At 53.2% G+C, this 24,383-nt stretch overlaps 1 protein-coding gene across 1 annotated transcript; it reads left to right on the forward strand.

The window, feature by feature from the left end:
- Positions 1–514: 514 nt before the first annotated feature.
- FAM83A (family with sequence similarity 83 member A) lies at positions 515–20,536 on the forward strand. Its single transcript, XM_066379428.1, has 4 exons — positions 515–1,259; positions 9,131–9,298; positions 11,683–11,807; positions 17,979–20,536. The coding sequence occupies exons 1-4, from the start codon at positions 780–782 to the stop codon at positions 18,487–18,489; spliced, it is 1,284 nt and encodes a 427-aa protein (XP_066235525.1). The 5' UTR covers positions 515–779; the 3' UTR covers positions 18,490–20,536.
- The last annotated feature ends 3,847 nt before the right edge of the window (positions 20,537–24,383 follow it).

The raw sequence follows: 24,383 nt of genomic DNA on the forward strand, positions 1-24,383 counted from the left end.
ACAGGTTCTGCCCCAAGACGGTGCTCCCAGCAGCCTGCTCCACCGCGTCAGCGCTGGCCCCCGGCCTGGGAGCTGGGGGGGCAGGGGGCTCTGTTGGAACATGACCATGGCCATCACTGTGGGGGAGAGGACAGCTCTTCCAGAGCGCAGGGAGGACAGGTAACTTGGGTGTTACCGAGGGAAAGGAGGAGCACCTGGCCGGCATCCAACTTCCCTGTTCACACAGGGCGGGAGGCAGGTCTCAGGGCCAGCATGTCCCCCCTACGGGGAAATTCTGGCCTTGGAAGCAAATGGTGTTTGAGCTGAGGAGCGTAGCAGGGACCCAGCGCAGGGGCGACAGTGTTGGCAGGGGCTCCCTGCTTTGTGACACACGCCCGAAGGTCTCCAGGAGAGTTGTGCAACAAGCAAGCGGGAAACCAGCTCTCCGTGGCCGCCCGCTCGCTGGGAGGAGGGGAACTCTCCCGGGCTGAGTGTGCCCAGGCGTGATTGAGCCACCCCCCTGGCCTGCGGGCAGGGCGGGTCACTCAGAGATAAGCCACCCCCTGGCTGCAGCTGGTGATCTCAGTGGAGCGTTGCTCAGGACGGCGGGAAATCACCTCCCCAGAGCGTGTGCGAGGGTGGCAGGTAGTCCCAGAGGCTGGGTGCACCCCCGTCCTGCAGCTGGGAGCTTCCAGGACTACCGGGAGCTCCTCTCCTCCTCGGCGGTGTGCCTGCTTGGCCCTGACACTGAGGACAGCTGGGGCGCTGGCCTTCCCCCCACGACTCGGGCACAGGGCAGCATGAGCTGGTCCAGGCACCTGGGCAAGATCCGGAAACGCCTGGAAGACGTCAAGAGCCAGTGGGTCCGGCCGGCCAGGACTGACTTCAGCGCCAACGAGAGCGCCCGGCTGGCCACGGACGCCCTCCTGGACGGGGGGCCCGAGGCCTACCGGCAGGTGCTCAGCCGGGAAGGGGAGGTGGACTTCCTGTCCTCAGAGGAGGCCCAGTACGTCCAGGCCCAGGCCAGGGAGCCCCCCTGTACTCCGGAGACCCCGGGAGGGGCCGAGGCAGGAACCAGGGGCCTCGACACCTGCTCCCTGCAGTCAGGCACCTACTTCCCTGCGGCCTCGGAGAGCAGCGAGCCCACCCTGCTGAACACCTGGGCTGCGGCCGAGAAGCCCTACCTGAAGGAAAAGTCCAGCGCCACCGTGTACTTCCAGACAGACAAGCACAACAACATCAGAGACCTCGTTCGCCGCTGCATCAGCCGGACCAACCAGGTAGCGATGGCCGAGCCTGTGTCCCCTTGGCCACGGGTGGGCAGGGAGGAGCGGGGCTGATGGAGAAGGGAAAGGGGGTGTGTCCCGCTCTAAGGGACGGGGTCAGGGGTGTCCCTCTCTGCCTTACCCAGGATCGCTGACTTCCTGAATCCATCTGAACCAGCCTGAGTCCCAGCCACCGCTCTCCCCCTTTAACTGCAAACTCCTCAATAGTTTCCTGCCTGTCCCCCATCTTCCATCTTGGTCCCTAACCACCCAGGCTCTTGCTGCTGTCAACACTTTTTCTACTTCAAGTCTGACTTGGTCCCTTTTCTGCCTGACCACCAGTGGATTCGGCGGCTACATGGTCATCTGTGCTCAGACAGGTCTAAGCGAAGTCAGAGAGGACGAGGGACAAGTATGTGCCCCAGTGGAGTGGCCCCTTCGTGTGGAAACATGGGCCTGGTAATTCAGGAAAGCTTCCTGAAAAAGGGACTTTGAGGCTGGGTCTTGAGGAGTAGGCATTAGTCAGGCAAAACGCAGGGAAGGTGAGGGGATCTCAGGCAGAGGGAACAGCACGTGCAAAGGCCTGAACACGGAGCACGAGGGGTTTGACAGTCTGCACGTCACTCGGTATTGAGTGGCAGGAGGTGAGACAGGACCTGGAGAGGTTGTGAGCCATGCTCAGAAGTTTGCTCTTCCCACTGTGGGCAATTGGGAGCTACCAGAGGCTCTCAGCAGGGATCACAGCTACTTTCATGAATAATCTATAGCTGGGGATCCAGCCTCCCCCCCCAGCATCTTTGTGGGAGCAGCCCATCCTTAAGTCCATGTGTCTGTGTGTGTGTGTGCATGCGTGCATATGCGTGCGTGTGCCTGTGAAGATATGAAAAATTCTGCCTGCAAAAGCTTGACAGGCAACAAAATGGGTAAAGTTCATGGGGGCCTGGGACAAGAGGGAATAGTGGGGTCTGTGGCAAAGGAGACCCACCCAAGGAGGTAGCCACAACTCAGTATCAACATAGCCAGATCTTCCTACCTGCTATGAAGGGCTGAAAATTCTTCCTTGTAGGTGAAGTCTTCTGCTTTGTAAGTGTCTTAGATTTATAACATGCTATGTTGGTGAAAGAAAGAAAGGACATCGACAGTCCTCAGGGCCAGGAGGCAGGAGGGGGGCCTTTCTGGGTGGGGAGTAGGGGGAGGAGAAGAACCCAGCCAGGGATTATGTTTCACAAACCCTAACCCCTAACCTGGGTTCTTTCCAGCGGCTTTAGTTAAGAATTTCCCCGCCGTGGTCCCCACCCCAGGCTCTCCCTGGGCGCTGAACTTGCTGCAGAGACACCAGAGCTAGTGCCCTTAGAAACAGGCCCTGGAGGCTGGAGGGGACCGAGTCCAGCATGCCATCTGAGGCCTGGGGAGGCTAAGAACTTGCCGCGGGGTCATGCTGCCAACCCCACGTAGGGCCCACACTTCTGGCCGCCTGCCTGGGATCATCTTTCAATTCCTGTTGGCGCCCTGTGGTGAGAACAGGATATACTGTGCTGAAGCAGCCCCCCCACATACATTGAAAGCCAACGCCACACTCCTTATTACCTTCTATTTAAATTTTCCACACTCCAATCCCTCCCTTCCCATCCACACACAACCTCCCACCCCTGGTGGCTTTTTCTGGAGCCCTCCTATTTCATACAATATTAAACTTGAGACCCCAGGGAGGGAAAAAAAGCTTAAATATCAGCTTGCTCTTTTTTGAGTTCTTTTACATATAACCAAATTTTAAATTTTAAAGTGATGAGAGATGGAGACAGAAACATGGAGGTAGAATCTTTTTTTAATAGTCTTTTTTTTTTCTTAATTCATTTTAGAGAGGAGAGAGAAAGAGAGAGAGAGAGAGAGAGAAAGAGAGAGAGAGAAAGGGAGGAGGAGCAGGAAGCACCAACTCTCATAAGTGCCTTGACAAGTGCAGGGTTTCGAACCGGGGACCTCAGCGTTCCAGATCGGAGCTTTATCCACTGCGCCACCACAGGTCAGGCTGGAGGGAAAATCCTTAGACAGATTTCTTTCCTTGAAGTCCCTTCTCACCACCCGCTTCTTGCCTGCGCCCCACCCCAAGCGTTGGGAGGGTGGAGTAAGCAGAGCCACTTGTGCACCTGGGGTAGAAGGAGCTACAAGTGATGCCAGGCAGCCACTTGTGCCTGTGATCTGGGGCATAGAGGACTGCTGAAATTCTGTCAGCCAAGCCAGGTGGCAGAGCACAAGAGGGACCTGGCCGAGGAAGGGAGAGAAACGGAGAGGAGAGGCACAGAGGGGGAGGGGGACAGCCCTGACCGCGAGCAGCCCTCCGCGCCTGGAAGCGGACACGGGAAGCTGACTAAGGCAGGCTTCACAGAGATGTGGCCTCTGAGATGAGTTTCAAAGGCTGAGTAAGAGTGTGCCAGGCAGAGAGGGCAGGGAAAGGAATTCCAGGCCTAGGGAGTGGTGAACCCAAAGGTAAAGTATGAGATGTGTAATGCCAGCGGCTGAGGCCAGGTGGGTTCACACTGGATTCGAGCAGACGGACGGCAGAGGAACTGCGGAGCTGGGAAACCGGGGGTACCTGTTTATTGGAGGCTCGCAAAGATAGGCGAACGAGTAAACCATAAAAGGGAAAGAGCTGATAAACAAGGAAAAATCTGCTATTCCCAGTAAGGACAAGGGAGCAGAAAAACCGCGCCTCACGGTGGCGGGAGAGCGACCCCGAGAAGCGCCGCCCAGGGGCAGCACCCGCAGCCTTACACAGACCACACGCACGCACGTGGCGCTGCCGTGCGCCCACGCACCAATCAGGCAACGTGCTTGCCACCTGTAAACCCCTGAGCAAGCCTCACACAGCCGTTTTCCCCACAAGGGGGCTTGAGGGTCCAGGAGGTGGGGAAACACAGTCCTCCGTCTGGTGGGACAGAGCGTGTTGACATGGGACCTCAAGGAGCGATGAGGGTGGGGACAGGGATCAGAGGTTAATGGGGTTAGGAGCAGCTGTGCCTTATATTGTACTTTGGGCCAAAGAGTGAGCAACAGTTCTTTATTTCTAAGTGGGCCTGAGGTTTGAGCCAGGCGCAGTGAGCCACGCAAATAGGGCGTTTATAAGGCACAGTTCCCTAGAGGCTGAAAGCACAGCGCTCCATGCAGGGCCACCAGGAAGCACCAGGGTGGTCAGGAGGCAGGAGAAGCAAGGGGAGAGCGTGGACACAGCCTTTATTGTGGTTTTGCAGGAAAGAAAAGGCAGGGCACAATAAACAGTTCAAGATGGGTTAGTTTGGATGATTTCAGCAGGTTCTGGATTATAGGTGGTCCCTAGTTGTCCAAGACCTGGCCCTGGGTGATCATTAAGGGCAGGGGGACTACTGGCTTGTTGTATGTGAGTTACATAAGGGGTTGGTTGAGTATTGGCTCTGGATTGCTTAGTTTGCATATCAAAGAGGTGCTCAGAGGCAAGGTGTTTGCTATCTAGAAATCAGCTAGCTCTGGGATGTCAAAGCATCGTAAAATAGGAAAAACAAAAACCATGATTAATACATCCTCCACGTGTGGCCAAGGATCCCGTGAGGCTTTCAAGCAGGTCTGAAAGGTCCTCCCCTTTTTAACCACTTACCTGGGTGGGGCCAGCATACCTTCACAGACTTCCATCCGAGCAGCATGTCACACCAGACTGCTGCAGGAGCAGGTACAAAGAGCCTGCTGTCCTCTGGCTTTTCCAAGCCAGACTCCACGGAGATGTACAAAACTAAAGCAAGGCCACTCTGCTCACTACATTCTGGTGTTGTTGCTTTGGAACATACAGTTATTTTTTATTAAAATGGTTATTTATGTTCATATGTAATGGGCTTAATATTGTTTTCTGTAACTAATATTAGTTATTTTAAAACAACTAAAACATAAACATTTAAAATTTTTTTCTCAGTTTCAGTTTCTAATATGACAACTATCAATAGCTATAATCCACCTAAGACAAAGCCGGTTGGACTCCTTAATAATGTTTAAGAGGTTAAAGGGGTCCTGAGACCAGGAAGTTGGAGAACTTGAGCACGCAAGCTCCCTCTCCTCCCTCAACCCCCTCTCTCTCTGCCTCTCCCTTTCTCTGGGCAAGAAATACAGATTCATTGTAGGAGGAAAAATCGAATCAGCTGTCTGGGAGGTTGTGGGGGGCGTGGAGTGGGGGCTGGCAGAGGAGCCAGGAGGAAGAGCTCTCCACCTCCATGCCCACCCTGTCTTTTCAGGCTGCCATCCTGCCCTGGATGGACTGTCCCCCCCAACCCCCCCACCCACAGGTCACTGGGTCATTGCCAGCAGGTCTGAGGGCGGCGGGCTGGGGGAAGAGGGAGGAAGGTCTAAGGTCAGGACAGAGATGAAGTGAAGCCACCTGAGCAGACACTGTGCAGTAAGTACCCTGAAAGGCACTCACCAGCCCGAACACAACGGGAACACAACGGCCACGGGAGGTTGTACTGACGTCCTCGGGAGAGAGAACTGCCGCTCTTGTCCATACCTTGGATGTGAAGGCATTTCTCTTTCAGCAGAGGCTGACCTTGGTGTTATTAGGGCCATAACCTTAAATGTGCACAGATGCTTAATTGTGCCATACAAGACATGGTTCTCGAGGATCACGGTCTCACTGTTAGAACACCTCTTCTGACGTCTAGCCTGGGGTGAGCAATCTGACAGCAGTGCTGTCCCCTGTCCAGACATGCACATTCACGGAGCAGAAAGACAGCTCCAAGTAGGTACCATCTACTTGGCCTGTCTCTGCTAAGGGTGGAACACTGTTATTACTAGTACTGGTGAAGAAAAAAATGGCCACAGTCCACCATCCAAACGTGACTGCTACTTTGTGCTTTGTATTATTTATCTGTGTACTGCTTTCCCTCGTGGCCATCATTGTGGACATACTGCCCCTTTGTGCTTTTATCCCCCATTTAATTCATTAATTGTTAATACGCGTTTGTTGAGCACATATTATATAGCAAGTTTCACTTTAACATTTCACCTGGTCTTATAGTTTCTATGTAACCATGATAATTATCAGAATAATTGACTCGTCAATATACTACAATCTAAGTATTAGGGAGGACTCTTCATTGGATGGGCAAAAAAAAAGTCTTAATTCTGCTCCAGTGGGAGTTTTTCCCACACCACCAAGCAATTCTCGAACACCAGCTGGGTGCCCTACACTCAAACTCACGCCAATAACAAGCCAAGGCTGTCACTTGTGCTTCTGAGCAACCGTCTCCAGATTGGAGGTTCCAATGACCCTTCCTTGGGTTCATTTAATTTGCTTAAGTGACCACAACACTCAGAGAAACATTTTACGTACTAGATTAGCAGTCTATTACAAAAGGCTGTAACTCAGGAAGATCCAGATGTAGAGATATGTGGGGCCTGGGTAGCCACGCCCTCTCGCACACCACTCTCCCCAAATCTCTACTTGTTCACCAACCTGGACACTCTCTGAACCCTTCCCTTGGGGTTTTTTTTTTTTTTTTTTTTTGTATTTTTCTGAAGCTGGAAACGGGGAGAGACAAACAGACTCCCGCATGTGCCCGACCGGGATCCACCCGGCATGCCCACCAGGGGCAGACGCTCTGCCCACCAGGGGGCGATGCTCTGCCCCTCCGGGGGGTCGCTCTGCCGCGACCAGAGCCACTCTAGCGCCTGGGGCAGAGGCCAAGGAGCCATCCCCAGCGCCCGGGCCATCTTTGCTCCAATGGAGCCTTGGCTGCGGGAGGGGAAGAGAGAGACAGAGAGGAAGGAGGGGGGGGTGGAGAAACAAATGGGTGCTTCTCCTATGTGCCCTGGCCGGGAATCGAACCCGGGTCCCCCGCACGCCAGGCTGACGCTCTACTGCTGAGCCAACCGGCCAGGGCCTCCCTTTGGGTTTTTTGTGGAGGCTTCGTTACGTAAGTATGGCTGATTATATCATTGGCCATTGGTGATTGATCCAACTTCCAGCCTCTCTTCCACCCCAGGGACCAGGGGGGTAGAGCTGGAAGTTCCAACCCTCTAGTCACAGGGTTGATTCTCCTGGCAACCAGTCCCCATCCTTGGGTTTGGTCCCAAACCCATCTCATTAATATAACAAAGATACCGTTATTGCTGTCATTACTTAGGAAATTTTAAGGATTCTCAGAGCTTGGTGCCAGCAACAGGACAAAGACAAAATATAATTTTCTTATTATAAATTGCAATCACAGAAAGTAACCCAAATAAGCTTAAGGAGAGGAATGTGCATTGACATCCACAGTGGAAAAGTCAAGGGCAGGGGTGGCTTCGGGCGTTGACGTTCCTGGCAATCTGTCTCTACCTCCAGGCCCTTCTTTCTCCCGGGCTGGCTTTATTTTAGGCGGGCTGTCCCCACAGAATAGCAAGATGGCTGACAGCAGCTGCAGTTTATAGTCCGCTAGTCCACTAGCTAAGCAACCTCAGTAGAAAGAATGCCTTCCTTCCCCAAGAGTCCTAGCAGAAGTCCTGGGCTGACTGTCAGTAGACTACTGTAGACCATGTGACCACCCCGAGCCAATCTCTGGACCCAGTGGGGGATGCGGTGCTCTCATTGATCTGGCCTTGGTGAAGTGCCTCCCCACTCCCAATGCAGGCATGGTGGTAGCCCCATCCAAACCACATTATGGAGAAAAGGTGATTTTTAAATTTTATTTTATTTTTCAGTTACAGTTTACATTCAATGTTGTTTTGTATTAGTTTTAGGCGTACAGCATAGTAGTTAGACTATCATATTATAAAGTGTTTCCCCAATATTCCCAGTACCCACCTGGCACCATACATAATCATTACAATATTGACTATATTCTCTATGCTGTACTTTACATCCCTGGGACTGTTTCGTAACTGCCAATCTGTACTTCTCAATGCACTTCCCGTTCTCACCCTGTCCCCCACCTCCCCTCCCCGACTCCCACCCCTCTGACAAACATCATTTTGTCCTCTGTGTCTAGGAGTTGGTTTCAATTCTTTTTATTTATTTTGTTCTTTAGCTTTCACATATAATGAAATCAATGGTAGAGAAGAGATGATTCTTTTTTTTATTATTTATTATTTATTTATTTATTTTAGAGAGAGAGAAAGAGAGAGGAGGGGACAGACAGACAGGAAGGGAGAGAGGAGGGGACAGACAGACAGGAAGGGAGACAGATGAGAAGCATCAACTCATAGTTGCGGCATCTTAGTTGTTCATTGATTGCTTCTCATATGTGCCTTGACCAAGGGGCTCCAGCCAAGCCAGTGAGTGACGCCTTGCTCAAGCCAGTAACCTTGGGCTCGAGCCAGTAACCCTGGGCTCAAACCAGTAACCATGGGGTCATGTCTATAATCCCATGCTCAAGTCAGCAACCCTGCGCTCAAGCTGGTGAGCCTGTGCTCAAGCCAGCGACCTTGGGGTTTTGAACCCAGGTTCTTAGTGTCCCAGGCTGACGCTTTATCCATTGCACTACCTCCTGGTCAGGTGAAGAGATGATTTCTTAAAGTGAAATTGGGGTGCTGTCATTGGAAGCAGAGAAATGCATGCTGGGCAGACAGAGATGCATCTGTCTCTCCCCCTTGCTGGATATCCAGGGCTCCTCACTCCCCGAGTTTCTGTTGTGATAGGAGATGCAGCAACTGCTGGCTGGGCAGGACTCCCTCATCCTGCCGGCTCAGTCTAGTCTAGTTTGTATGTGGGGTCTCTATAAGGATTACGTTTGAACCCTGCCCTGTCAGAGCGCCCCCCTACCTGCCCTTCCCTTCTAACATTGCCCTGGTGGGACCAGCTCTCCCAGGCCCCCGGGGACTGAGGAAGTTTGGCTGAAACCATTTGGCACCTGGAATGGACTCTTCTGATATTTGACCTGTCTTCTCTGGCCCAGGTTCTGGCCATCCTGATGGACGTGTTCACAGATGTGGAGATCTTCTGTGACATTCTGGAGGCGGCCAACAAGCGTGGGGTGCTCGTCTGCGTGCTCCTGGACCAGAGGGGTGTGAAGCTCTTCCAGGAGATGTGTGACAAAGTGCAGATCTCTGATAGCCACCTCAAGGTAGGAGCCCTGGTGAGAGTCCCAAAGGTACTTTGACTTAGAATAAGATAGGCTATGTCATGGCAACAGATACCTCCCATGTCAATGGCTTCCCATAACAAAGGTTGATGTCTTGCTTAAAGTGTAGGTCAGAAGGTCCTCCATCATCTTATTGCTACATCACAAGGAATATACGGCCTCCAAGATGGCAGTGATGGGAGAAAGGGGCCAGGAGGGTCCCCCAGGCGGAAGACCTGACCTGGAAGAGATTTCCTTCACTTCCGCTCACAGCCCCTTGACGTCACCTAGCTGCCCAGGGGCTGGGAAGTATAAAGGGCCCGTGTGCAGATGGTGAGCGTCCGATTCTGCTGCATCCGTCTTTCCTGCTCTCAGCTGTGGAAATCCAGCGGACTCCATTGCGCAGGGCAACTTCCAGGACCTGTTGGATTTGTGTTCAGGACCCTAAAGCCCCAACAGGAAGCTGATCCTCTCGGCCTTGCCCAAACTCCCCACTTCCTTCTTCTGGCAATGAGAACAGAAACTCAGAGATAAGAGTCCCCTTAGTGGGTCAAAGTTGGGGCAGCTAAATCAAAGTCAAATGTCAAAGCTCCCACAGCTTTTGTGAGCAGGCCCCGCTGAGCGGCTGATGGGTGACTCCCCTCCAGCTCAGGCAGGTGGGCCTCCTGCAGGCCCCGCCCTCCTCCCTTCCTCCTTCCTGCCCCTCCACACTGACTGCTCGCAGCTGAGTTCAGGTATCACATGCTGCAGGTCCTCTGACTACCGGGTCTGCCTGATGTTACCTGCATCCCACTGCTCAGCACGAGACCTTCGGAACAGGGGAGTCAGCACCAGCCTTGCCTTCATGGCTCACACCTGGCAGTCCTCAGCCCACCAAGGGACAGTGGGAGGTGGCCCTCCTCCTGCACGCTCAGAGCTTGTGGAGAGGCTGGCGGAGCTGGTGGAGTCACTGGGTGGCCCTGCCCAGAGCCCGCCTAGCAACCAGCAGGCACTCTCGAGGTCTCAGCAGTCCTCGTCTCCCTCTGAGACGCCCATGCTTCGCCTGCCTGGTGTTTCTACAGCTTTCCAGGGTTCCGTGAGGGCTGGGGCAGCAGGGGACAAACAGGACCACGATTTGGGTCATGGACACAGCTTTTTTTTTAACAAGTGAGCGAGAGAGACAGACAGATAGAAAAGGAGAGAGATGAGAAGCATCAACTCATAGTTGTGGCACTTTAGTTGTTCATTGAGTGCTTCTCATATGTGCCTTGAATGGGGGGCTCCAGCCGAGCCAGTGACCCCTTGCTCAAGCCAGCGACCTTGGACTCAAGCCAGAGACCTTGGATTCAAGTCAGAGACCTTAGGCTTCAAGCCAGTGACCTTTGGTCTCAGGCCAGTTATCCCACATTCAAGCTGGTGAGCCTGCGCTCAAGCCAGATGTCCCATGCTCAAGCCAGTGACCTCAGGGTTTCAAACCTGGATCCTCAGCATCCCAGGTCAATGCTCTATCCACTGTGCCACCACCAGTCAGGCGGACACACCTTGTTTTAGACAAAACAATTTAGGGTCCATGGAAGCCTCCACAAAACTGTCCCTTCTGTTGCACTGAGCCTTCCCTCTGACCAGTTGGAGGTCAGGAACTCATGTCACTAAAGTCACTTACAAAGCAAGGCTGGGCTGCCACACGTCCGTGGTCCATGGGAGCCTAAACTGAAGGCTCCCTGGACACTAGGCTCTCGTCTTCTGTTTTCTGCCTTGTTAAAAACTCTATCCCAGCCCTGGATGGTTGGCTCAGCGGTAGAGCGTCGGCCTGGCATGCGGGGGACCTGGGTTTGATTCCCTCCCAGGGCACATAGGAGAAACACCCATTTGCTTCTCCACCCCCCTCCCCTCCTTCCTCTCTGTCTCTCTCTTCCCCTCCCGCAGCCAAGGCTCCATTGGAGCAAAGATGGCCCGGGCGCTGGGGATGGCTCCTTGGCCTCTGCCCCAGGCGCTAGAGTGGCTCTGGTCGCGGCAGAGCGACGCCCCGGAAGGGCAGAGCATCGCCCCCTGGTGGGCAGAGCGTTGCCCCTGGTGGGCGTGCCGGGTGGATCCCGGTCGGGCGCATGCGGGAGTCTGTCTGACTGTCTCTCCCTGTTTCCAGCTTCAGAAAAATACAAAAAAAAAAAAAAAATTCTATCCTCTCCTCCTTCCCTTTATTCTCTCCCTCCATTACTTTGAGTAATGTCAGGACACTGAAATAAATTTAGAAAATTCAGCCAAGGAAAAAAAATGGCCCATGATCCCACCCTCTAGAGATAAGCCCTGTTTACCTGGTAGTGAGAGCATCCTTCCAGACTTTTTCCTTGGCATTCGTGTATCTGTAAATACATAATTAGCGAGCAACCCTTTGCCTTTCCTCCCAACAGAACATTTCCATCCGGAGCGTGGAAGCAGAGGTGTACTGTGCCAAGTCTGGCAGGAAGTTCGCCGGCCAGGTCCAGGAGAAGTTCATCATCTCGGACTGGAGATACGTCCTCTCTGGATCGTACAGGTGAGTGCTGGGCTGCCGCGGACCAGCGCGGCTCCAAATAACGGTGCGAAATTGAGGAAACACACTTTGTCAAAACAAAACTGATGGGACTGGGAGGACTCTTCAAACTGCCTGGCAGTATCTGAGTGCCTCATAGCCCCAGTTCGCTTTATTATATAGACCTATGCAAATCAAGGACCCTGATACAAAGTTGCACATCAAAGGCTAAGACACTAACTCTCCCAAGGCAAAAACAAGATACATTAGTGAAATTTACAAACATCTGAAACAGACAAAGAGTCAGAGGAAGGGCATGTATATTGCTTCCTGCAACCCGAGGAAGGAAGTGGAGTGGGTGCAAACACTCAGCATCAAAGCCAAATATGGAGATGGAGGGGGGAGAACTTAGCCCCCTGCCAAGCCTCGAATCTATAATGGCTTTTTGCCATTAATGGTCCACAACACTGGGCTTCAGCTGTCGAGGCTTCACAGAGGCTGAGGCTGAGCGTGGTGCACACCAGCTCCGCACGTCAGGCATACCCCCCACCCCACCAGCAGCAGCTCCCGGGAGGACTTCAGGGGAGTGAGGCACTTCCCGGGTGCCTCAGTTTCCCTTGATACTGCCGTATGATATAGAATCCTCTTACTCCTTCCTCAGCTCTCTCAGGTGTGGTTATAAAGCCATGCACTTTGTCTTGGAGTGCGTGTGTGTTCCTCATTTTATTTTCAAATTGTTTTATTTTAATGTAACAAATTTGAGGTATAAGTCACATACCAGAGAATTCACTCATCTAAAGTATGCGATTCAAGTCTTTTCTTTTTCTTTTTCTTTTTTTCTTGTGATTCAAGTCTTTATAGCCTCACTTTTCTCATCTGCAAAATGGGGGGCTAATGATATCTCCCCCTGCAGATAAAGTTTGCAAAACACGCGGTGGCGTAGCCCCTAGCACATGGTAACAATAAATGATTAATGTTAGTCATTTTGTGCCCCTAGCACACGGTAACAATAAATGATTACTGTTAGTCAGTTTGTGCCCTGGCAGGGTCCCGAGGGGAGGGGACAGCTCTGCCAGGGAGAGGGCTGAGAAGAGGCTGGTCCTGAGGCGCTGCCAAACAGGACAGGCCCGGACGATGTCACCTTGGCTGCGGGAGGGGAGGTGTGGTCCCCGAGAAGACTGGGGGGGCACCAAGACAGCCTTCCTCTCACTTCAAACTGCCAGAGCTCACTGAACTGTCCGGTGTCCTAGCTAAGTGACAAGGGTCAAGCCTCTAGTTTTCACTAGCATGTGTCCTTACAGAGCTCATCAGCAGGGTGGCCCTTGCCCTTGGTGCTGGAAGAAGGAAGCACAGTTACACCTGGTGAGCTCTGGGCCAGGCCCTGGGCCAGGTGCGATCACACCTGTGAGGATTAAGTAAGGATTTACTTTTTGGCACAACCTTTGAGGGAGGCATTACTCTTCCAGTTGACAGATGGGGCAGCCACCAGCTTCCCTGACTAGATCTCCAGCTCTCCGGAGCGCCCCGAGGCCAACCTGGGGCTGCCATCCTGATGCAGGAAGGGCCATGGGGAGGGAGGCTGTGTCAGGGCCACTCCGGCTCCTGGAGAGAGGGCAGGACAGCGATAATGTTGCTGCCCTCCGCACTCAAAGATAATCCGTTTGCCAGCCCATCAGGATGCCTCTTCCTGGAACACTCAGAAGTTGTCTTCAACAAAAACAAAACAAAAATCAGGAAAGCCTTCACCCATTTTTTCAGTCCGGCTATCTCTATCCAATAGTTTGGCTCCTCTCTCTGGTTGTATATAGCTCTGTCCTCTTTGGCCAAGAGATAAGCGAACAGGGTGCATTTCAACACTTAAGTGCTTATTGAGAGTCTGACCCCAATCGGCACTGTGCCAGGTGCGGGGGACACAGAGCTGTTCTCTCTCATCATAAAACGTGGGTAAGTGGCCACAGATTTGGGTGGTGTGTGTTCTAAAATCAGCATGAGCTAAGAAGCTGCTCTGGGGGTCAACCAGGAAGGAGCTCCCCTTCTGCTGGAAAGTCTTGGAGGATGAGAAAGATTGGGATGGGATGAGGGGCAGGAGGAGGGGAGGCAGCTGGAACAGCATGAGGAACAGCATGATACTGGCACGACCCTCTAACTGGCCCCTGACTCTGCTCCTGCCCTGACCCACACTGACCTCTGCCACCTCTAGGCTTTCTCTACTAGGAACAGAAAGATTATTAAACACAAACCAGATTGAATCACCTTTAAGATCCTTCCATGCTTGTCACTGCCTAGAAAAAATCCATATTCCTACCATGGCCTCTGCCTCAGCAGGATTCTTCTTCCCCCTCCACTGTGCTGTAGCCACACTGGCCTCTTCCCAGGTTTTTCATGCTCTTTCATGCCTCAGGGCCTTTGCACTTGCTGTTTATGCCCCTGCTAGAGAGTTCATTCCTATTGTCTTTATCCTGCTAACTTATTTTGCAGGTGGCAGCTTCTAGATCCTTCCTTAGAGAATTTCTCTGCGGACTTGTTTAGCCAAGACTATAAATGACATGATGTCAGGACCCTTCTATTTTCTTCTCTATTGCATTCCTGGCATGAAGTACAGTTAATGCAGTGTCTGCACATTGTATGTCAATGGATAAATGAATGAAAGTCCACGCTAGGTCCTGGCCATCCAGTGTGGCTAGGGAAACAGTTTTTCAAACTGTGCACCACCACCATCCACTGGTAGGGTATGAAATCAACTCAGTGGACTGGATGATGACCAGCTTTTCATATTTTCTTTTGTGACAGAGAAAGAGAGAGAGACAGAGGGAGGGACAGATAGGGACAGACAGGAAGGGAGAGAGATGAGAGCACCTTAGTTGCGGCACCTTACTTGTTCATTGATGGCTCTCTCATGTGTGCCTTGACTGGGGTGGGGGGTCTACAGCAGACCGAGTGACCCCTTGCTCAAGGCAGCAACCTTGGGTTCAAGCTGGTGAGCTTTGCTTAAACCAGATGAGCTCGCGTTCAAGCCGGTGACCTCGGGGCTTTGAACCTGGGTCCTCTGCATCCCAATGCAATGCTCTAACCACTGCATCACCGCCTGGCCAGGCTTTCTTTTCTTTTCTTTTCTTTCTTTCTTTCTTTCTTTCTTTCTTTCTTTCTTTCTTTTTCTTCTTCTTCTTCTTCTTCTTTTTTTTTTTTTTAATAAAATAAGACTAAAACTCACCAGAGCACGCTGAAGGAAGGGGGTCTGGAAAGGACTCTGTAGTTATGTAGGTATTTGTGTTGTGAGTAGGTCACAATGTGAAATGGCTTCTGCAACGGTAGCCAAGACAAATCTGAAGAACAGGCAGGACTTGCCTTGCCAGAGAGCAAGACCTGAAACAACACAGCTGTCGTAATTAAGACAGTGGAGGAGAGACAGACAGACTGACAAATGGAACAGAATGGGAAAGCCCAGCCACAGACCCACCACACACACGACAAGGCACGGAATCACAACAGCACAACACGAGTGTGGGTGAGGGTCGTGAGCGGGCATTTCACCAGGAGGACGTGCATGTGAAACACAGCAGGAGACGTTCAGCATCAGGAGGGATCAGATAAATGCATATCAAGGCTAGAACGAGTTACCACTTTATACCTTTTCAACTAGCAAGAAAAAAAGAGAGAGAGAGACAATACCAAATATTGGATTTAAGGACCGTCTGCACATTGCTGATGGGATTGCAAATAGGTACAGGGACTTTGGAAGGAGTCTGGCATTTCCTCCTAAAGCGGAATAGTCACCTAGCTTATAACCCAGTAACTCCACTACAATGTGTATTTCCAAGAAAAACTGGCTCACAGAATAAGAGACAAATGTAACAATATTCACAGCAGCACTGCTCACAACAGAGAAGCTCTAGAAGTAACTCAAATTCCTATCAACGGGAAAGTAGCTGAATAAACCATAATCCAGTCACCAGCGGAATATTATACAGCAATAAAAAATGGAGTGCAGCAACACGAGATAACATGGACAAGTCTGAGCAATATAATATCAAGTAAAAAAAGATGCCAAAAGATTAAGTTAAAAATAACTGAAGTAAGAATTTTTACTTTCCAGAATACACAAAACATTTTTTTTTTAATTATAGAAGAAGGAAAATATGGGAACTCTGACATGGGCTTGGAGGGTGATTTCCTCCACTTTGGGAAGGTGGGGAAATGGGAGCAGGAGGAACTGCCTGGTTCGATGCTTTGCTGTGACACGCTGGCTTTCATGTTAAGTGTAGGTAGGTTCCTAGGAGCTATTACATTATTTAAAACAATGTAGCCAATAGCTGTATCCATTAAAATGGGCCACGAACAGACCAATGAAGAGAGTGGTTCTTGAGCCAAAGATTAGGACGGGGTCCCCAAACTACGGCCCGCAGGCCACATGCGGCCCCCTGAGGCCATTTATCCGCCCCTGCTGCACTTCCGGAAGGGGCACCTCTTTCATTGGTGGTCAATGAAAGGAGCACATTGACCATCTCATTAGCCAAAAGCAGGCCCATAGTTCCCATTGAAATACTGGTCAGTTTCTTAATTTAAATTTACTTGTTTTTTATTTTAAATATTGTATTTGTTCCCATTTTGTTTTTTTACTTTAAAATAAGATACGTGCAGTGTGCATAGGGATTTGTTCATAGTTTTTTTTATAGTCCGGCCCTCCAACGGTCTGAGGGACAGTGAACTGGCCCCCTGTGTAAAAAGTTTGGGGACCCCTGGATTAGGATTAAGTCAATTCTATGTACTTAAGGGCCAAAACCCAATAAAAATGAAATGTATTTCATAGCCTGGGTCATATAGTAAAAGAAAGGGTAAAAGCTAGAACACAGGATGCCTGTGCCTGGACACGCAGCATGAGTGGGAGAAACTCCCGCGAGGTGCACGGGGTGGGGTGGGGCGGGGCGTGGATGCTCTGCGCATGCCCAGGAACGCTGGGCGCGCAGGGGCTCACGGCTGGGGCGCTGGTTGCGTGGGGACCCGAGAAACTGCTGGGATACCTTTGGACCTGTTCTGTTGAGCAAAGCATGTAGGTGTTGACCTAATCTAACCTGATTCCAAACGCACAGGGCCTTTGCTTTCTTAGTGTAGCCAGGAGTCCCGCTGTCCCTGTCTGTGCCACCTTTCCTGTCACCTGGCTGACCCTAGGCTCCGCATCAGCGGCTCGTTAATCTGGGATGAGTGGGCAGCTCCCGGGTGGAGGTGAGGCTGAAACAAAGCCTCCTTGTTCTTCCCAGGATTGCCCCATCCTCCCGTGGGCCCTGCGGGCTCGGCGCTGCCCGGTGGCCAGGAAGGCAGGCTTGGTGGGGCTGTGTTTGCCCAGCCCTGATGCTGTCCCCCAGGGTGACCTGGCCTCCTCTGACCGTCCTGCCCCCATCGCTCCCCATGCCTGGGTTCACATTGTTAGGGACTCAGGAATCTAACCTGATGCTCAGTGTGTCGTCTGGGCTGTCACACACACACAGCGGAGGGGGAGGTGATGATGAGGGGAGTTTTCCATCCAAAATAGAAATGAATTTTGTTAGAGAATCATAAAAAGTAACACATAAATGCCTTGGGCTTTTTGTTTTCACTTAAATCCTGTAAAAGGATGGAGGGACAAGTCCTGTGCTTGAGAGTGTCCTCTCATGGGTGAACCGGCAAACCATACTGAGGCCCGGCTCCTGTGGGTGCACACCGTTCTCCCCCACCCCCCACCGGGTCCCTGCACCCGGACGCCGGGCTGCACCCCGCCGATTTCCATCAAAATACAGCCCCTGCCTTCCCAGGAGCAGCCACCTCTTCACGGCCCCCTTAGTTGGTCAAAAGAGGCAGGTGTTCCCACGTTTCACAGGTGGAGCCCCTGAGGCCCCAGCGACCAGGTGAGTCACATTGAGCACAGAGTCGGGGACACTGGGACTCAGCTGGCACAGGGGTCATCATGTGAGCACCAGGAGGGACCCTTCACCTGAGGCCAGAAATTCGCTCTGGCCACCTCATCACTGACCAGCAGACCTTGGCGGGTCTCTGAGCTTCAGTTTTGCCTTTTGTCAAAGGGGACCCCACCGTCTCCCTGCAGGGCTTCTGCCAGGATGAACGGAGGCGGCACAGAGGGGCGGTGGGCATGCGAGTCCCCTTCTTGCCAGTCTCGCCGTGACCCCGCATCATTCCCACCCTCCCTCTCTCTCCCTCCCCCAGCCTCACGTGGCTCTGCGGACACGTCCACCGGAACATCCTCTCCAAGTTCACGGGCCAGGCGGTGGAGCTCTTTGACGAGGAGTTCCGCCACCTCTACGCCTCCTCCAAGCCGGTGATGGGCCCGAAGTCCCCCAGACTGGCCGCAGCCCTCCAGCCCAGAGCGGGACACGGCCCCCCACCCGGCCACCTCAGTGGCAGTAGCTGCTCTGCCAGCGACCGACTGTCCTCCAATGGCTTCAGCAGCCCATCGACGGGAAGCAACCCCCAGAACCGGAGTCAGTCCACCTCCTCAGCGCCCAGCAGCCCCCGGGGCCCAAACCCACCTCCGCCCCCCAGGCTTCAGCCCTCCCAGGGCCTCTGGGCTGCCCTGAGGCCCCACGATGGCCTGCCTGCTGTCCACAGTAACCTCAACGCCTACAGGCCCACGCGGCTGCAGCTGCAGCAGCTGGGGCTGGTGCCCAGGGCAGCCCAGGCCTGGAGGCCGTTCCTGCAGGCCTCCCCTCATTTCTGAAGGGTCCCTTGCCCCAGCCACCCTCCCAGGATTCCTGGGTCATTCTAGCCCAAGGACCTCACCTCAAGGACTAGCAGCTTTGACCCCACCTCCCTCCCACTTGAAGACACTTGGACAATATGGCTGCCTGGGTTTGAACGTTCCAGGTCTGAGACCGTTCACTTGCCAACCCCACCAGTCCCTGGGTTTCCCTCTCTCGTTTGGCCCGTGCAGCACATTCCGGAAGGTTGCAGGGTGGGGGTAGGGGGAACTAGAGGACAAATTCGTGACAGTGGAGCCCCTTTCTTCCAGAGAGCTGCCAGTGCGTTAATATTTCCGCTCTTTGAATCTCTAATGTAAGGGGTGGGGGGGAGAAACATCCATTTGTTGTTCTACTTATTTATGCATTTATTGGTTGATTCTTGTGTGTGTCCTAACCGGGGAATTGAACCAGCAACCTTGGCATATCGGGACGGTTCTCTAACCAACTGAGCTACCCAGCCAGGGCTGGACAAGGCAGTTAGCAGCTCAGTGTTGAGGATCGCTTCCAGGCAGAAGCTTCAAGAGCCAGTGCGGTTGGCCTTGTGTGAACACAGCTCAAGGTGGAGAGCCCTCCCTCAAGGTGGAGCCGGCTGGGGTTCCTGAGAGACTGTGGTGAGCAGGCCCTCCCACTCCTGCCCCGCCCACCCACAGTGGGTCAGCAGTATGAGCAAGAAATAAACTTTGTTGTTTAGGCCACGGAGACTGGGGTTGTTTCTGACTGCACCATGATCCAGCCTCACCTGACAGATAAACCTTGGGACCCACTGACACGGGCTGGACCGTTCCTTTGTGGAACTGGATCCCCAGTGTCCCCAGCCATGGGCTTCCACCCCATGGCAGCATCTCCGTCAGGAGACTAGTAGGACTTTACACAGCAGGGGAGGGCTTCACTAAAGGCCAAGCACGTCCTTTCCCAAGTTTCCAGTCCTCCCAAACCCCTCTGTAGCTCCGCTCTGGCTAGAGTCACACCCGCAGCTGCCCCGGCAGGCCTCCTTGCTGCGGGCCACCCCGAAACATCCAGAGCAAGGGGGTGCTCACCAAGCTCAGGCACAGTGCCAGGCAGAGACCCAGACTCACGTCTGTCCTGGAGAATTCCAAAGTCCGCTGGAAGTAGCACCCACCAGTAAGAACACAAGAGAAGGAAAGAAACTGTATGACAGTCGTATGTAGGGGGCTTCCCTTATGGCCAGACGCAGTCCCGACACCAGGGCTTAGGGGTCACATTGCCCTCTGGTGGGACTGACTCCAAGCGTTGATTGCTGATGATCAATCTTACCCCCTAAGCCTCTCTCTCCTGGAAATCGTAGGCAGTATTCATTGGGTCCTCACCAGATACTGATTTTTTATCTCTCTCTATACATTGTGAGAGCCCAGAGGCCAAGGGTATCTTCGCAGGCTTCAAGGGACCCTAACAACGGGGCTTTGGACGTCCCAGGGTACAATGAATGCTGACTGACTTGCTCCTGTGGGAGGGACTAACATTCCGACACCCAGGACGACCTTTACTTTCCCCTCTCCGGCCGCACCTGCCTGGGCTCCCCGCCTGCAGCTGGCTCGACCTGCTGGTTATCACAGAAGTGGCCGAGCCGCACTGTTCAGTGCTTCATTTCCTGGACCTGTTCCAAGAAGCTGTTGGCACAGAGAAGCTGTCGCTCACTCTCAGATTCTCCGGAAGAGCATGTGAGGGAAACTGCTATCGGAGCACGTCGGCACTGCAGAGGCACGTGCCCAGGCACAGCACGGCCTCCTTGTTCTGGTGGTTTACTGGATTTTGATTGAGACAGATGCATTGCTTCCCAAGATGCTCCATCCTTATAACCTCTGAAAGGCATGGTGGGTGAGGGTATCCACATGACAATGCCACATGCCAAGTGGACAGAGAGGCTCAAGGGAGGGAGGTGGCCCTGGAGCACAGGGGGACACTGTGTGCACAGGCAGGTTGGGATCCAGCTCGTAGGTGCCAAGGTTCCTTTCAGCTCTGCCTGCTCACTGCATCACAGTTCACACAGACATCTCCTGGCTGGCAAGCCGGGCTTTGAGAGCAGAAGTTTCTAGACCTTCCTAATGAAACGGTCGCTAGTGAAGAACTTCCCGGCTCTCAGAGCCCCATCTCCCCCAAAGAGAGCCAGCGGGCCCTTCCTTGATTTTTCGGGAATGGAGAGAAGCTGGCTTTTCAGGCTGCTGTGGAAACGCCATGACCAGGGGGCTTATAAGCAGCAGGCATTCACTTCTCACGGTTCTGGAGGCAGGAAGGCCAAGGTCGGGCGCCAGCGTGGCCAGATTCTGGTGTCCCTTCCTCCTGGTTCACAGACGGCTGACTTCTCACCGTGTCCCCACGTGGTGGAAGGGACAAGGTAGCTTGAAGAAATGCCCAGCTCATCATTTCCTTCCTGATAGTCTATCCCCGATCCTGGGAGGCCAGCCTTGACTTCCACTCCCAAAGGGCCTGAATTCATGTATTTGATCACAAATCACCCCCACAGCCCCGGCCATGGGGCAGGGGCTGGGCAGCCCAGTGCGGGGAGGGAGATGTGCTCTCAGCTCTCAGAGAGCTCATGTGCCAACGCAGAGTTTATATGCCAGGGCGGCGGTGGACCCTTTGTTTCAGAGATCTTGGTTGATTTCAGTTACTGACCACTTGGGGTACTTAATGTTTTTTTCTCTTCCTGTGTTTTAAATTTCGGCCCTTATGTTTTAAATTCACCAATAAAAAGTGAACCTGCCATACCCTAGGTCCCCACCCTCAACCCCGATAAAAGCAGAACCCCAGGCCCATGTGTTCTCTCTCTCTCTCTCTTTCTCTCTCTCTCTCTCTCTCTACTTGTGTGACCCCAGGTGTGCTGTGTAACTTCCAGGTCCTGAAAGTGATAGACCTGTATTCTTTCACCGTTTTGTGGATGAAAAAAAGGTACTGTAATAAATCATAAGTTCCTAACTGGGCAGGTCGTGGTGGGTGGTCACACCCCTGGTCTGTAAGTTCTTCAGTGTGAGATTTTTAAGCCAGCCCTGTCCATCACTCTTGTACATCTAGGTTAGCACACCTCTGAGATGCCAGCAATGATACCCCTGGAAGGCATAACCGCCCTATAGAGAGCACGTCATCTCACCCACCCTGTAACTCACCCCACCTTGCTCTCCTGTAACCTGCCTCCTGTTTCCTCCTGGATTCAGAAAGCATCCAAGGAGCTTCAGACGGCCATTCTGCGCAGCATTGGAGATCCGCCTTCCCTGCAACTGTCATCACTTTTGGCTCGGATAAACTCATAAAGATTCTCTGCTGGTCTGGGCATTTCCTCTGTCGACAGTTTCCTGCTGGTTCCTGAAGGGCATCTTGCAATCCTAACAAGAACCACGAGGGCAGGGCCAGCCACAACACTGGTGATCGATAGGCTGAGACCAGTACACAACATTCCTGTTGCCATGTAACCCAGAGTATTCACGGGTTCTGGGGATTACGACATGGACATCTTTGTGGGGCCATTATCCACCCGCCTACACATCCCCGGTATCTCGTGGGGGCGCAGGCAGGAACGCAGCTGGGCCTGCAGACCACGAAAGGCCCGGAATCGGGAAGCGGCAGAGCGGAGAGCCGCCCCTCGTCCCTCTGTCCCTTTCTGCACACCTCCTCATATTCTCTTCCCCGAGGAGCTGCTCTGCCCACTCCACTTGGTGGAACACAGCCACCCCCGAGTGTTGTCCAAGTCTCAGACGCGTGAGAAGGCTCTTTCACTCATTTCTGTCTCTAGGGGAGAATCTGATTGGCCCAGCACAGGTCAGGTGAACTCGCCATCCTCTCTCCAGTCAGGATCACTGACTGCACATACGGCTGCCAGGTACCCACCTACGTGGATGCCAGGGCAGCTCCCAGAGAGGAGGGGCAGGGTGGTCGTTAGCTCAAGGGCCCAGCAGACACAATGCTGAAGCTTTAGGGGACAAAGCCGCTCTGCTGGGGAGGGAGAGATCTTTGGATAAGGAAGGGTGAGCCCCAGGTAGGCAAATGCCTGCCCCCTGTTGTTCCCAGCCTCCTAGCAAGTCCACCAGTGGATACACTTCACCCGGGAAGACGGGCAGGAGCCAGGCCTGGGTTGCTCCTCATTAGGGCCATTATTTTGACGGCTCAGTGGGATGGGGGTTGGGGGTGAGGGACAGGGACAGAATGACACATACGTTAGCTCTGGCTGTGCAGCAGGCCTCCGTGGGACACACAGCACTAGCCTGAGGCTTGGCTCAGCAAGGGGCCAGGCCAGGCACTGGGCAGAGGGTGCACACGACCACACCTGAGCACTTGGAATCAGCCACACCTTTGGAAGCAGAGCTTTGAGTCTTTTGTATCATCTTCTCCACTTTTTGTTTGTTCTTATGATGATAAGACCTTGGAATGCAGTGTGTAAATTTTCTTTACAGATGAGATTTCAAAGGCACAAGAAAGCTGTTATTTAAAATAGTCTTCACAAACAGTGGCCTTGGCTTTGTTTCCGAGATTTCTGCCCAAGGTTTTTCTGAAAGGGAGACATCTTTGTGGTGGGGCGGTAGCGCGTGGTCAGGCAGGGCCTCTGCGCGGCCGTGGGGCTCAGCAGGCACAGGCCCACGAGCTGCCGGCTCACCAGGCTGCCGGCTCACCAGGCTTCTGCAGCCGCTGCCAGGGCCTGGGGCTCCAGGAAGGCAGCCCTGGGCAGAACTCATGGCACTGATGGGAAAGCCAAACTCGATCACAAAGGGGCAAACCAGAGACAGTCCTGGAGCCCACGATCTAGCCAGGGTTCATATAGTGAATATTCACTAATAATTCCAATAAGCATTTTGGGAAAAAGAAAAACACGGGTACTATGACAACATTTAAAGGGGACCTGAGCAAGTTTGGGACCAGAAACGTCTCATCGGGGAGTGATCTTTGAGATCCGCAGGGAAGGAACATTTCTGGTAGGGTTGGGGGACTGGGAGGCAGAATGTTCCAAGCAGAGGTAGCTGGGCGGCCAAAGGCTTGGCTGGCAGGAAGCCTGAAGGGTCCAAGGACGTGTGAGGAAACCAGTGAGCTGGGGTGGAGGCCGGGCGGACCAGCAGGCCCTCGTAGCTTTGCGGAGGTTCGGGAAGTCACTGAAGGACTTTGAGAATGATCTTTACTTTCAGAAAGATTCCTGGGCTACAGTATAAAGACTGCAGGGGTAGGAGAATAAGACAAAAGACTCACCAGCTCAAATACTAAGCACAGACCACTCCCCAAGAAAACATGGAGGACAGGCCTTTGGAGAGTCCTAAGAGGCAAGAATTGCCCTTGCGTCCCTCCCCACCACCTGGAGTACAGCCAGCCACTGCTCTGTGGTTCACATTTGCTCTCCTGAGTGATTCATTCATCGACAAGAGGGTGGAGTGTCTAAGTAGGCTGGCCTGAAATTTTTCTTCAGCATAATCACTGCTCCATTAATCACCTTCATCATCTGCACTGGAAGTGATCAAGGTGACTTTTGTGTGATGAAACCCAGAGGTGCCCAATCTTCCTGGGCGCCCCTTCCCGCCCTCCCCGATAGCCGAGGCGTTGGGAATGGAGGAGGCTGGGTTCTCACAGGCACGGGCATGCCGCTGCCCGGAGAGCCAGGTGGGGCTCCCAGGGAGTGGGCGCGATGAGCAGCTCCGTGAGGACCACTCAGGCAGTGCAGCGGAGACCCCATGGACCCGGGAGGAAGGCCAGAGGGCTGAGAGCTGAAAACTAGAAGCCTGAGCAAAGTCTGATGGGAACTGGTGGGGGGGGGGGGGGCAAGAGAGGCGAGGGGCGTCTAGGGCATTTCTCAGGGACCTGGACAAACGGGAAGAGAGGGCTTTAGCTACAGAAATTGGGAGGTGCTCAGATTGCCTAAGCATTTCGTCAGATCTGCGGG

Source organism: Saccopteryx leptura, chromosome 3, assembly GCF_036850995.1.
Source record: "Saccopteryx leptura isolate mSacLep1 chromosome 3, mSacLep1_pri_phased_curated, whole genome shotgun sequence".
In the NCBI taxonomy this organism is placed as follows: Eukaryota; Metazoa; Chordata; class Mammalia; order Chiroptera; family Emballonuridae; genus Saccopteryx; species Saccopteryx leptura.